The sequence below is a fragment of the Cervus canadensis genome, chromosome X (genome assembly GCF_019320065.1).
Source record: "Cervus canadensis isolate Bull #8, Minnesota chromosome X, ASM1932006v1, whole genome shotgun sequence".
Taxonomy (NCBI): domain Eukaryota; kingdom Metazoa; phylum Chordata; class Mammalia; order Artiodactyla; family Cervidae; genus Cervus; species Cervus canadensis.
Window position 1 is genome coordinate 26,355,392 of NC_057419.1, and position 12,975 is coordinate 26,368,366.

The 12,975-nt window shown below is 40.7% G+C and overlaps 1 protein-coding gene across 1 annotated transcript in view; it reads left to right on the forward strand.

The window, feature by feature from the left end:
• PTCHD1 (patched domain containing 1) overlaps nucleotides 1-12,452 on the forward strand; it is a 54,302-nt gene extending 41,850 nt beyond the window's left edge. Inside the window, exon 4 of the mRNA XM_043458956.1 lies at nucleotides 7,670-12,452. Coding sequence (XP_043314891.1) covers nucleotides 7,670-9,324 — 1,655 coding nt within the window. The 3' untranslated portion in view covers nucleotides 9,325-12,452. The remainder of the gene's footprint in view (nucleotides 1-7,669) is intronic.
• The last annotated feature ends 523 nt before the right edge of the window (nucleotides 12,453-12,975 follow it).

The window sequence follows — 12,975 nt, forward strand, 5'->3', positions numbered from 1 at the left end:
GTTCTTAAAGGTCTACAGTATCATAAATGCTCATTGACATTTTTTAGTTATTATACTTTGGAGAGGAGCTTATTTCATCCACACCCTTTGTGTGTAAAGTAATATCCTCTCTTTCCAAACTATATTAACACCAGGCATTGAGGTACTTGAACTGCCATTTGTAAACATTTGACACTCATCATGTTAATCCATTATGGAATTTCCTTTAAAGGATGAAGATTTACAACATTGCCCGGCAGTTGGGTATGATTTAAGAAATTGAAAAAAAAAAAAAAAAGAAATTGGCACAGGTTTTGTACATGCCAGCTCTCCTTACAGGCTTAATATTTCCACAGCTTTGCTGATCAGACACAAATCAGGAAAGGAATGGAATGTTGGGGAATACAGAAAGGAACAGAAGGAAGGTTTTCTTCCTTCTTCATCTGATAGGTTTGGTGTTTCATGTACATTCTGTACAGCTAAAAGGGGAAAATTGAAGTCGTGGTGAAAGGTATTTTGAATATTAGTTTATATGTGGTAATTAATTTATAAGGGTGGCTTTGCATTTATTAAGATACAAGAGCCTCAGAGATCAGATGAGATAAAAAATATTCTTCAAGAAAAATGTTCTTCAAGCCCTTTAAAATGTTTGGGATTTTGAGAAGGTCTAATGTCAGATCCAAGGTTCCCTCTTCCTTCTAAATTATCCAGCCAGGCCATTCAAATTCAAGGATAGGAAAGAAGCAAGGATGTGATTAAATGCTAGGAAGAGGCTAATAGCAAGGATGTTTGGCTTCCTCCAAGTATACATCCTAAGATTATCTGTATTTAGCAGAAACTAGAAGATAAGGTTCAGTTCTCTGAGAAATTGTTTTTATTTGCTGCCAACTGGAATGTGATGCAGTATACGGAACTCAGGCTTACAAAGAGGTAAAAGGTCCAGTGCAAGAAATTTAGTTCCGAGAAACGGAACTCTTAATTATCTTGGCTCTAAATTTAAGCAAACCTGAAAAGTTGTGCTTGCCTGATGACTATTCTGGCATATTTCTGAAGTCATGAGAAATGTAGGGGAATAAATCAGCCAGATAATAATAAAGTTCAAAGCAAATACAAAATTGTCAATATTCAACCATTCTTCACCTATGAAATTAGTGCCAATATCTGGCTATTTTTGATCTCCAAAAGCAGTAATTTCTTATGATTCAACCTCCTACATTATGGTATAAGTTCATTACTTGCAACAATATGACAGTCTACATGATGGAGTAAAAGTATGTTAAGAATGCTGTGGAAATACTCTGCTTAGGTATAAATTACTAACAGGTTCCATGGTATCTAGAAAAAAAACTGATTTATAGGTGTTTTGTTGTTCCCATTGTTGCTTACATCTGATTTGAAATAACAGAGTAATTCCATATACTATTTTCAAAGTGTTTTTTCCCCTGAATATCCTTTTTGTAATGCTCTATGATCACTGTGGGACTAATTTAAAAGGATATTGTGTTATTGAGTTTTGTGTCTAGTTCTCATCTTTTTATTCTTATCTTCCACCAGTCATACTACAGTACAGGGTGAATGGGGAGAAATAGGTCTGAGTGGATGGATCAGACGTGTTTTATTTATCTATCCCTAACCACAAAGGATGGCAAGAATGGGACTAGGGGCAGAGAACAATTAGGCAGAGGAATGCAAAGGTATCCATCTCTGACCCAGGTCTCCTGGGCATCCTCTGGATGGTCTAGCCAGCTAGTCTAGGGAATAGGGGGTAGCCGATTCCATGAAGGTATGGCAGCTGAAATCAAGGACACTGAGCTGGTAAAAAAAAAAAAAAGAAAGAAAAAAAAAAACAGAAGGAGGGACACCTAGTTGGTTGTTGCATTTGGATTAACATTTCCGAAAGTCATTGCTGGGACCAGGTAGTGTTGACCAGATGGGTTTGCAGTAGCTCACGATGCAAGCAGATTCACAGTCATTGTCAAGGAAACCCTGCATTTCACCTAGACTGCTTCACCAGCCATGAACCAAAATGTAGATGGAACCTAAGGGAGGGATTCTAGCCCCTCCTCTGCAGTGACTGGTGTAGCAACACTAACATTTCTCTTCCTCACCAGTAAAATAAACTGCACATCAACCTATTAGTCATTTTGTGTATATATCTGTGTGTGTGTATGTATGTGTATGTGTGTGTATAATCTGGGTGTATAATATATATTATATATCACATTACCTATATTATATGTAATGTGATATATTACGTAATAAGTTCATGTTGTATATATATTTTTTATATATTTATAACATATTATGTATACATATTGTTTGCATGTTTGAAGAGAAATACAGTACATTTCTATGTTATACAGTATATACTCACATATTTTATATGTAAATATATAAAATGTATTTGAACAAGATATGCCACGTATATAAATATTACATACGTCTTCTGTATGAAGAAATATCACACAATGACCACAGCATATATTATGAGCTGCAGTTGTGCACACTGATTTTATATAGTGTGTGCGTGTGAACGCGCACACACACACAAAGTATGTAAATACTTTATCTTTAAACACAAAACAGCTATTCATTTCCTGGACTCTTATTTGCAGCTCTTGAGTGAAGGAAAATCATTTCTCAGATTAAAACCCAATGCTGTGATTAGAATTACCAAAATGTGACAAGCCTCTAGTAGAAAGAGTTTAGATGTATGTATTCACCCTGATGTGAGCATCTGTCTTAGCTTAAGCAAAGTACACCTTTACTCTCACTCTTAACTGTGAGACAAAACAGGCTGTGATAAACCAAACAACTCAGCACAGAAAGTAAATGTTTATAACAGGAAAAGTGTAAATGTAACCCAATTAATGAACTTCTCTCTAAAAACAAATGTTACTCAAGCCAGACACATACACACTTTAAATTTCTTCTCAAAAAAAAAAAAAAACAAAACCATGAATTTATGTGGATGTCATGGAAGGAAAAGCTTTTTATAAACATGAGCTACTTAGTGGAGCTTGTCTAAGAATAAAATATGTTTTAAGCAGATTTTGCTCATGCATTCATTATACTCTATGGATTTTCTAGAAGAATGTAGTAATTTTATTTTCATATAGGAAATCTGGCACTTCCCAGGCATGCTATAAATGGCTTTATTATCTCCTGATATTAAATGTTTTCACATTGAAACTCAAAGCCATCTCATTTCCCCTCCCCATCTTCTCAGTTATTCCTTACTTGTAGGAACTCAGGATGAGGAAATCCTGCTAGGATTAAAGGATTAAAATGCGAGGAGAGCCCAAAGGCATTAGCCTCTGTGCTGTGGCTCTGTGTGCTGGAGAAGGCAGGAGGTTCTGGGCCTCAAGAAAAATCTGCCTTACAAAATCCTAGTGTACCAAGTAGATTGATTTGACTATGATATTCATTGACAAAAAATAAAAATACAAATCACCCAGATTGCCTCTGATAGCAAAACCATTAAATACATTAAAAATATCATTAACTTTATTAATAACTTTCCAGAAGTGTATCTACTGGGTAAAGTTAGATTAACTCTACACTGTTCTTTGTCAATTCCTGGGTCAGTGGATTGTAAACAATCCTGAAGGCTTCAGTCAGGTCCCAGAAAAGAGTCTGGGTAAGAGTGAGATTTGATTTAATTTGTGAGTATTCCTGAGACTCACTCTAAATGATTGGAGGATTTTCCACCATTAGTATTATTTATCATCTGTGCTGTCTTTTCATTGCCTCCAAAATCTGAAAGGTAACTGCACAAAAAGATAGAAAATTCTTTGGAAAGGAAGAAAACTGATTAGCCTAAACCCTTTAGTATTTGATTTTACTAGATGAAAATCCCAAAGTCTACTGCTAATAAAATTTAAATTGCATTCCTAGTACAAACTGTGTCTGAACACCGGTGAAGAGCTCTACTGTCCTTATCCCAGGGCCTGGCTAAAAGCCCGTGCTGCCACAAAGCAGTCACTCATGAATAATTAGAACTTGGACTGGTGTGTGTGTGTCTTGACGCACACTGATAGGCATGTGTTCATATGCATTTAACTATACCGACATGCCCTGAACCAAAACAGAAACATCTTGAATGTGCTTTTCAAAGACTAACTGAATGCTTTAAAATCTTCTTTACCTTCAGAATTTGATAGCATCAGTATGTGTGGTTTAACAGTTCCCTCTGGCAACTCTTCAGCTTTAAGTACTGTGACCAAAAGAGAGGAGGGTCCCTGGGTGCTGGGAGGCAGCTGCTGAGAGAAGAAAGTGGAGAGGAACCGAATCTCTTTAAATCTTTCCTCCCTGCCTTTCCTTGGTTTTCACTGGCCCAGTTTCTGACATGGATATAAAAATGAAGCCCAGGGCTGGCTGCAGGAAACACTGTGAAGGAGTTAAGTCTCTGTGAGATCCTCTTACCTGTGATGTTCTCTGCCCTCCCTCCCCATCTCCCTTCATTGTCCCACTCCCCGGAGTGAAAGGTAGTGGCTTCAGTAGACAACTATTACACAGGGGGTTGCATTTAAAAGAATCCCGTGAAGGTCAAACCAAAGGGAATTCAGCTGTGGTGACGGACGGAGCAGGCCTTCTTGGGGAACAGGGCATTCTTCAGGTCCTACAGCTTATGGAACATGTCTCCCTGGAGTCCAGGCCAGAGAACAGGAGCCCCACAGTTGAGCTTTCCATTACGGTAACAGGCCAACCTCTTCCACATAAGTGCCCAGCTGTGAATCAGGTCTGGTGCTAGCTAGGCACTCCAGACTATTCTTCCCTGGGAGGCAGCGGTGGCCATGTTGGTATGCCTTCCCCCCTTGACTGACTGAGCTTCAGTGAGGAGGCCCAGATAAAGTGTTAGCAGTTGTCCCTGAAATTCAAAGAGTTCTCTAAAGACAATGCACAACTGGAATTTGGAGTTGAGGGTGTAGGCATGTGCTGGTGGGAAGGTGGGCTTGAGAAACCAGAGTCTGGCCTATCAGAAATAATGGTGGGGGCCTCGGCATTGGGCCAACAACAACTAGCAACACAGGCTGAATGATCAGGTAAAACAGATTCTTTCTCAGGGCCTCCTCTTCTGGCCTAAGTCATGCAGGCACACCCCTGAGAGGAATCAAGGAGAAGCAGAGTTTCCAAAAGCCCCTATGAGTAAAATCTGAATCTTCTGGAACTGCCCCCAGAACCAAGAATGTGTCATGTGCAATGAAAGTGATCAAACTCAGAAGGACAAGGTATTTAAAATGCAGCAGCTATGTGACTGAGTCCCTTTGCCGTTCACCTGAAACTATCACAACACTGTTAATCAGTTATACTCCAATATGAAACAAAAAGTTAAAAAAAATAAAGTCAGCTGATTAGATTTCCTGATATAAACATCTTTGATATGATGTGATATTCTTTTAATATTGTATTGAATTTTTTTGCTATAATATTAAAATTTTGTAGCAGTATTCAAAAAAATGCAGCAACAGAACTCAAGACACGCTAATAGCCTACTTTCACATTCCTTGAGTTTGATTATTTTCATTCAGGACCCTCAAAGTTCTTACTCTTTTTACCTAATAGCTCTGTTAATTTAAAATCCTTTTTCAGTTAGCTTCTAAGATTATTCAATACCAAGGTAAGAAGGGAATTCTTATTGTACTTTCCAACAAGAGTCAGGGTCAGATAATGTCATTATAAAACATCACACCCACTGTAAAAAGGGCTGCAAAACAGATTTAATTTAAATCCTACTATACCAGTAATTCTAGTCCTGCTTTATGCATCTTTATTTTCTCACCACATTTAATGACTCAGCACCAAAGCCTTGTTTTAAAAATTCTTTTTCTTTCTAGAAAGAAAACACTTATACAATTCCATTTGCCTTTTCAGTGAAACTCTAAAGTGTGTCTTGCCTATCAGAACTTATTCTCCCTGGCCCCAGATGAAATGATCAGTACTGTTTCTCCAGGGGGCAGGTGCCTCGGAGGAATTTTTTTACCTTCATATCAAGGGATCAGTTGATAATCAAAGGTTGGCTGATCCTTCCAGAGAACCCAGTGGAAACAAACTTAATAAATAGTTTTCCCTCTTAAGACTAGATGTTAACCATCTAAAACATAATTAACAACAGGATGCCAGTCAACAAGTGTACTTTTTACTTCTGGTCTAGGGAGTTTAGGTGTCTTCAATTTAATAGGGGTCATGGTGCTAGTTATCAAATTGACAGTCTTAACCTGACCTCTAAAAGTGGCTGTAAAATGATGCCCAGTAAATTAAGATAAATGCCAAATTCCTCTGAGGAAACAGGCCTGTATCATGACTGTGAAATGGGTGTGTGGGTTTGAGGCCAAGACTTCACAATAAGTATATAAATACCAGCCTGGGCAGGAGGGCAGACGAGCGCTCAGTTATTGTACACACAAGAGCACAGTGACTCACTTCACTCAGCATTACGCTTGGCTGGAGATTTTAAATTCCTTTTTAAAAACAAGACGATTGTACCACAGGGTAAAGATTTTATTATCCTCAATAATGGGATTGAATATGCCAAGGCAGAGAAGCAGAAAATGAGATCTGCAGATCCTAGTGCCAAGACAGGAGTGAGAGAAAGCCACAACAGGTCACTTTTGGGGGGGGGGGGGCGCTTTTCAATGTTACAGTGGCCTAGAAACCCAGGGAAGCCCCTCTGGGAAATGTCTGGCTCCCACCAAGAGAGGTGAGAGAAGTTAAACTAGATCTAGTTGCAGGCAGCAAAGTCAAACAGGAGCACTTACTGTAAGTCTGCTGTTGCAGGGTTACTGGAATACTAACCAAGGAGGAAGGGCATTAAGTAGTTCAGGAGAGAGGTTACTGATCCGGCCCTGGCCCTCAGAGGCCGTTGCCAAGTAGTGTAAAGAAGCCAGCAGTCACCACTAGCTGGAGACTTCATCCAACCCAAATGGGGCCAACAGGTCCCTGAAGACCAGAGACAAGCCATAAACCTTCAACCTGAATTCATATCCACTGCAGGAAGAGTTCTGTGAATCTCGTTCCTTCTTCCATCCTTCCTGTTCACACAAACTTGTCCCTACTTATTTTGTTCCCCTCTGTTTCTCAGATTTATTGCATCCTGCATTGATTCTTGGAGAAGAAGGAAAAAAAAGAGGCTGTGATTTAGTTCTTGTCAAGGCTCAGATTAAATATAGTGCTTCTTTCTCCCTAAAGCCTTCCACTTGGCCAAACTTAAATGAGGTGATGAGACACTAACTCAGACCCCTCTGCCCACTGCCTTCCGCTGTGCTAACCTCCAGCCTTGTGGGGATGACAAGCCAAATGCTGAGTGGCCAGGCATCCTCTCTGGAGTGTTCCACCAACCAAATACTCTGCAAACTGCAACCACAGCCCTAAACCATCAGTGTGCATAAGCCCCAAGAGACACAGGTGCAAGTCTACTCAGATCTCTTAGGCAAATGTCCACCCAGCTTTCTTCAGCCAGAAGGAAGCATGAAGATCTTAGCTCCTCTATCCGCCCTCCTTCCCTTAACATGTCAGACTCACCAAAACACAAGTCTCTCTCTCCACAGGAGAAATCACTGACATTGACCTGTCACTGCTAGGATGGGTTACATTTCCTTTGACCCAGTTGTTCCCCAGGACCAAGTCGGTTCCCCTCTTTAGAAACCTTAGTCTTTTAAACTTTTGATCTGGTCTTTTTCTGCCCCCTCAGGTCATGGATTATATGGGACTTTTGAAATGTTATCCTCCTGGAGGAAAACTAGAGAAGACCAACATGTTAAAGAGAGAACTGCAGCAGTCTATGCAGACTCCATGCTCTCCTTTTCTCTCACCACTGCCATGTACCTGGTCACCTTCGGCATAGGGGCCAGCCCTTTCACGAACATTGAGGCAGCCAGGATTTTCTGCTGCAATTCCTGTATCGCAATTTTCTTCAACTACCTCTATGTACTCTCGTTTTATGGTTCCAGCCTGGTATTCACTGGCTACATAGAAAACAATTACCAGCATAGTATCTTCTGTAGGAAAGTCCCAAAGCCTGAGGCATTGCAGGAGAAGCCGGCATGGTACAGGTTTCTCCTGACGGCCAGGTTCAGCGAGGACACTGCGGACGGTGAGGAAGCGAACACTTACGAGAGTCACCTATTGGTATGTTTCCTCAAACGCTATTACTGTGACTGGATAACCAACACCTATGTCAAGCCTTTTGTAGTTCTCTTTTACCTTATTTATATTTCCTTTGCCTTAATGGGCTATCTGCAGGTCAGTGAAGGGTCAGACCTTAGTAACATCGTAGCGACGGCGACGCAAACCATTGAGTACACTACTGCCCAGCAAAAGTACTTTAGCAACTACAGTCCGGTGATTGGGTTTTACATATACGAGTCTATAGAATACTGGAACACTAGTGTCCAAGAAGACGTGCTAGAATACACCAAGGGGTTTGTGCGAATATCCTGGTTTGAGAGCTACTTAAATTACCTTCGGAAACTCAATGTGTCCACTGGCTTGCCTAAGAAAAACTTCACAGACATGTTGAGAAATTCCTTCCTGAAAGCCCCCCAATTTTCCCATTTTCAAGAGGACATAATCTTCTCTAAAAAGTATAATGATGAGGTTGACGTAGTGGCCTCCAGAATGTTCTTGGTGGCCAAGACCATGGAAACAAACAGAGAAGAACTCTATGATCTCCTGGAGACCCTGAGGAGACTTTCTGTCACCTCCAAGGTGAAGTTCATTGTCTTCAACCCGTCCTTCGTGTACATGGATCGATACGCCTCCTCCCTGGGAGCCCCCCTGCACAACTCCTGCATCAGTGCTTTGTTCCTGCTCTTCTTCTCGGCATTCCTGGTGGCAGACTCTCTGATTAACGTCTGGCTCACTCTAACGGTTGTGTCCGTGGAGTTTGGAGTTATAGGTTTCATGACATTATGGAGAGTGCAACTGGACTGCATTTCTGTGCTATGCTTAATATATGGAATTAACTATACAATTGACAACTGTGCTCCACTCTTATCCACCTTTGTTCTGGGCAAGGATTTCACAAGAACGAAGTGGGTAAAAAATGCCCTGGAAGTGCATGGGGTAGCAATTTTACAGAGTTACCTCTGCTATCTTGTTGGTCTGATTCCTCTTGCAGCTGTGCCTTCAAATCTGACCTGTACACTGTTCAGGTGCTTGTTTTTAATAGCGTTGGTCACCTTCTTTCACTGCTTTGCCATTTTACCTGTGATACTGACTTTCCTGCCACCCTCTAAGAAAAAAAGGAAAGAGAAGAAAAATCCTGAAAACCGGGAGGAAATTGAGTGTGTCGAAATGGTGGATATCGATAGCACCCGAGTGGTTGACCAAATTACAACAGTGTGAGGGCATCTGCTTGTTACAGTTTCACCCTAGGTCTTATCAAGAGCAAAGGGATGATGTTCATGGCAACACATTTAAAGTTGTTTTTTGGTTTTTAAGGATAAGAAATAGGCATTGCCAAAAACAGTAAAGGACTAGGGGAAATGGGGAAATTGTCAACCTTTAAAATAAAAGGTTGTCATCAGAGAAAATTTACACACACACACACACATCCTAGGAGACTCGTAGTCTCTTAAACTAAGTTCAAATAAGAGAAAGCTTATTAGCAAGCAGAATCCTATTTTATTCACACTGCAGATGTTGCTGGTATGGTGACAAAAACCTTATGATTGAAAGGTCAGCTGCCAAGGCAGAAATAGCTTTGAGCACTGTTCAAACAACAAGGCTTCCAGAACTTTTGCAAAGCAGTAGCTCCAAGCAGGGTCTATGGTTTAAGGTCTTCGCCATATCATCTAGCTCCCCAACACCCCAAGGAGATGCTTGTGAAAGTTCTGGCCAGCTAAAGCAGCCAGAACCTCAGAAACTGGCATGCAGTGGAATGGCCATCACCCATGGGCTGAAACTGAGTCACCTCTAAAGTTACCCGGGTGAGGCAGTTTTCTTGTCAAGAGTTAATTTATCATACCCCCCCCACGCACCCACCATCAATACACTTTTAATGTTTGTATGATTTGATTAATATACCTTTAAACCAGTGACAGCTTCAGTAATGCAAAGTTAAGGCAAGTCTATTTTGGAATATTTTGTCGCTTGTCACCAAATGGGTCTGCAATAGTAATTGCAGCTTTTGGCAGGAGGCTCTGAGTACCCAGAACCACAGAGCCAAACCCAAATACCTGGCATGATGGAGAAAAAGCAGGTGTCTAACTGAACCCAGAGATAGTATTTCCATTTTAACAACAAAAAAATGGCCAGCTGGTACAGCTGTTTGTGGTTTGGCCCTACATGCATTTTTTGCATGGATGCCCAGAAACAACATCTGCCCACGCATAGCTGAGGAAGGAAAAGTTATCGGCCACAGCTTGCCACTTGTAGTGCCAGTCCACCTTTGCTCAGGAGACCTGCCTGCTCAGAGACACAGAGAAGAAAAGTCCTGAAACTTTGTAAGTCCTGAAACTGAGAACTTCAGGCAAAGACACAAAGGGCTGAAAATGACATAAATGGAACTGATGGGAAGATGTAATCACCAATATAAGTCTATCAATGATGACAGTCAAGCTTTCCTGCTCACCCGGCTGCACTTTAATCCTCCTGGCCCCCCTACACCTTCGTTGGTGCCCCCTCTCCTTCCGTGCACGGCCTTTCTGTATATTATCAAGCCTAGATGTTTATACTGTGGGCTTGCAGTATCTACAGGATCTAAACAGAAATGGTTTGATCTGAAGAGGCTGTGTATGTCACCCCAGATCCCTGCATTTCTTTCAGTCTATAAAAATGAAGCTAAAACCTGGTCACACTTGAGGCAAATGTCTACAGTATTTTTCCCTTTTAGAGATGTAGCTTATTTAGACATCTGTAGTGATAAGCATTTCCCCAAAGCACCTTGCCTTTCTGGACCTTAGCGGACGTACTGTGCAACTTCCCCATCCCTGCAGAGGAGGAAACTGAGACCTAGGAGAATAAAGCGACTCACCCAGGGTCACACCACTGGAGGGTTTCCATCATTTCAGCATGCCTAAGACAGGGCAGGCCAATTTTAGATCTTCTCATAAGAGGGCTATTACTCCCTTCAAAGTACATTTCCAAGGAAGAAACATAGGACTTATTGGCCACAAGGCAGACTTTTTTTTTTTTTAGTGTCTGGGTAATGTTTGGGATTTAGGTTTACCATTGTCTTTCCAGACAGCAAAAATGCCCAAATGATTCAGATGTAACTACACCAAGTGCAAACCTGTGCTTTCTATTTCATGTACTGTTGTTCACACAGTTCTAAATATATGTGCAGGGGATCATAGCTAGTGCATTACACACTTGTTCAATCTCTCCTGCAAACACACTAAGTGATCATACCAACGTGTTATGCACTCAACTAGAAGATAATGAGCTTTAATCTAAGGACAAATGCAATCCTCGAAAAAGGGCAAGTTCTCATAATAGATCTGCGATCAATTCTCTCTCCAAGGGGCCTGCAACTAGGCAGTTACTGATAAAACACAGCTGAAGAGGGGATTGGTTTTATTCCTAAATCATATGTTGCTAAATCATTTTCTGAAAAACATGTTCTAAATCAGCCATTGGTTTAGTGTTGGCCACGTGGAGTACCTTGGGTTACAGTGACTCCATAAAATTGATACAACACACACACCAATTAAGTGGATTTTGTTGAGAATTTAAGCATTAATTGAGTCAACCAGAATGACTTACTGTGGAACTTTATGACAGATAGTTTTCCAACTTGACTGGGTCTCTGTATACTGTGGGATATTGTATTTTTAAATGAAGGGCATTTTAAAACTTGTCAACTTCTCTTTTCAGCACTTGAAATCAAAGCTTATGGAATTCTGACTGTGGAAAGAATGAATTATTTTTACTGGGGGACTCTGCATGCCAAGATTTACTACTTATTATTTATTGTGAGATCATTATTATTTATTTATTAATATTGATTATTAATAATTGCTCCAATAACATTGGTTTAGCCCCACCATGGATAAGACATTTTAGAAATAGCTCAGAATCACATCTCCTGCAAATTTAAGTCCTTACTTCATGAAGTTTTACAATTGCTATCAAGAGGGAGGGAACGATCCTAGCAAACACTTGCAAAAGTTTTCTTTTTCAATTAATTCCAACCAAGACATTAATGTTCACTTTACCAAAGAAACTGATTTGGTTGGTTTTGAGTTGCTATTTATTGTTTGTTTACCAAAGAAAATATTCCATCCATCAGAAATATTTCTACTGCTCAACTAAAAGAAAAAAACTGTGATACTGGGCTTTCTTGGCCATTCATAAGGAAAAAAAGAAAAATCAGGGTAAGGGGTGATATTCTTTCAATGAGTGAAACAGCAGAAGATGTAAATTCACAAGAAACTTGGGGTTTCCAAGAAAGAAAATGATACTTGAAATAGGGCGTTATTGTTAGTCCTATAGCAATGGCCCAGCAAACAGCATGAGGGCTCCTCAGGCTATCTGTTCCACAGGGGAAAAAAAGATAAATGTCAATGAAATTCCTTCTCCACTGTTCCAGCTCATAAGTTTTGTTTTGGGTTTGGGAGTTTGGGGATTTTAAGATTTGGGGGGGTTGTTTTGCTTTGGTTGTGATGTTTGTGTTAGCTTGTTTTCCTCCTGCCTATCCTACCGTTTTTACTCCCTCAATTTTCAGGCAGAAGTGAGATAATCCCATCTGATGCCATCCTCCATGGCTACAGTTACTTATGCAATATGCTGCTCTGAGCAAGGCCCTTGATAACTCTTTTATTTTAACTAACCACCACCCAACTGTTCTAAGTGGCATTCTGGGACCATGACATCACTTTCCTCCAGCCCCAGCAATGAAGCGTGGCTGTGTCTATCTCAAGAACGGGTGGACTGGGCAGCCGCCCTGGGGGGTGTGGTGTGAGGCAGAGCCTCTTGGACACAAATGATATCCTCCTCCAAATGGCTTTTTATTCCTTCGGATCCTATTAAAGCAGCCCTGCAGCTTATAGTAGT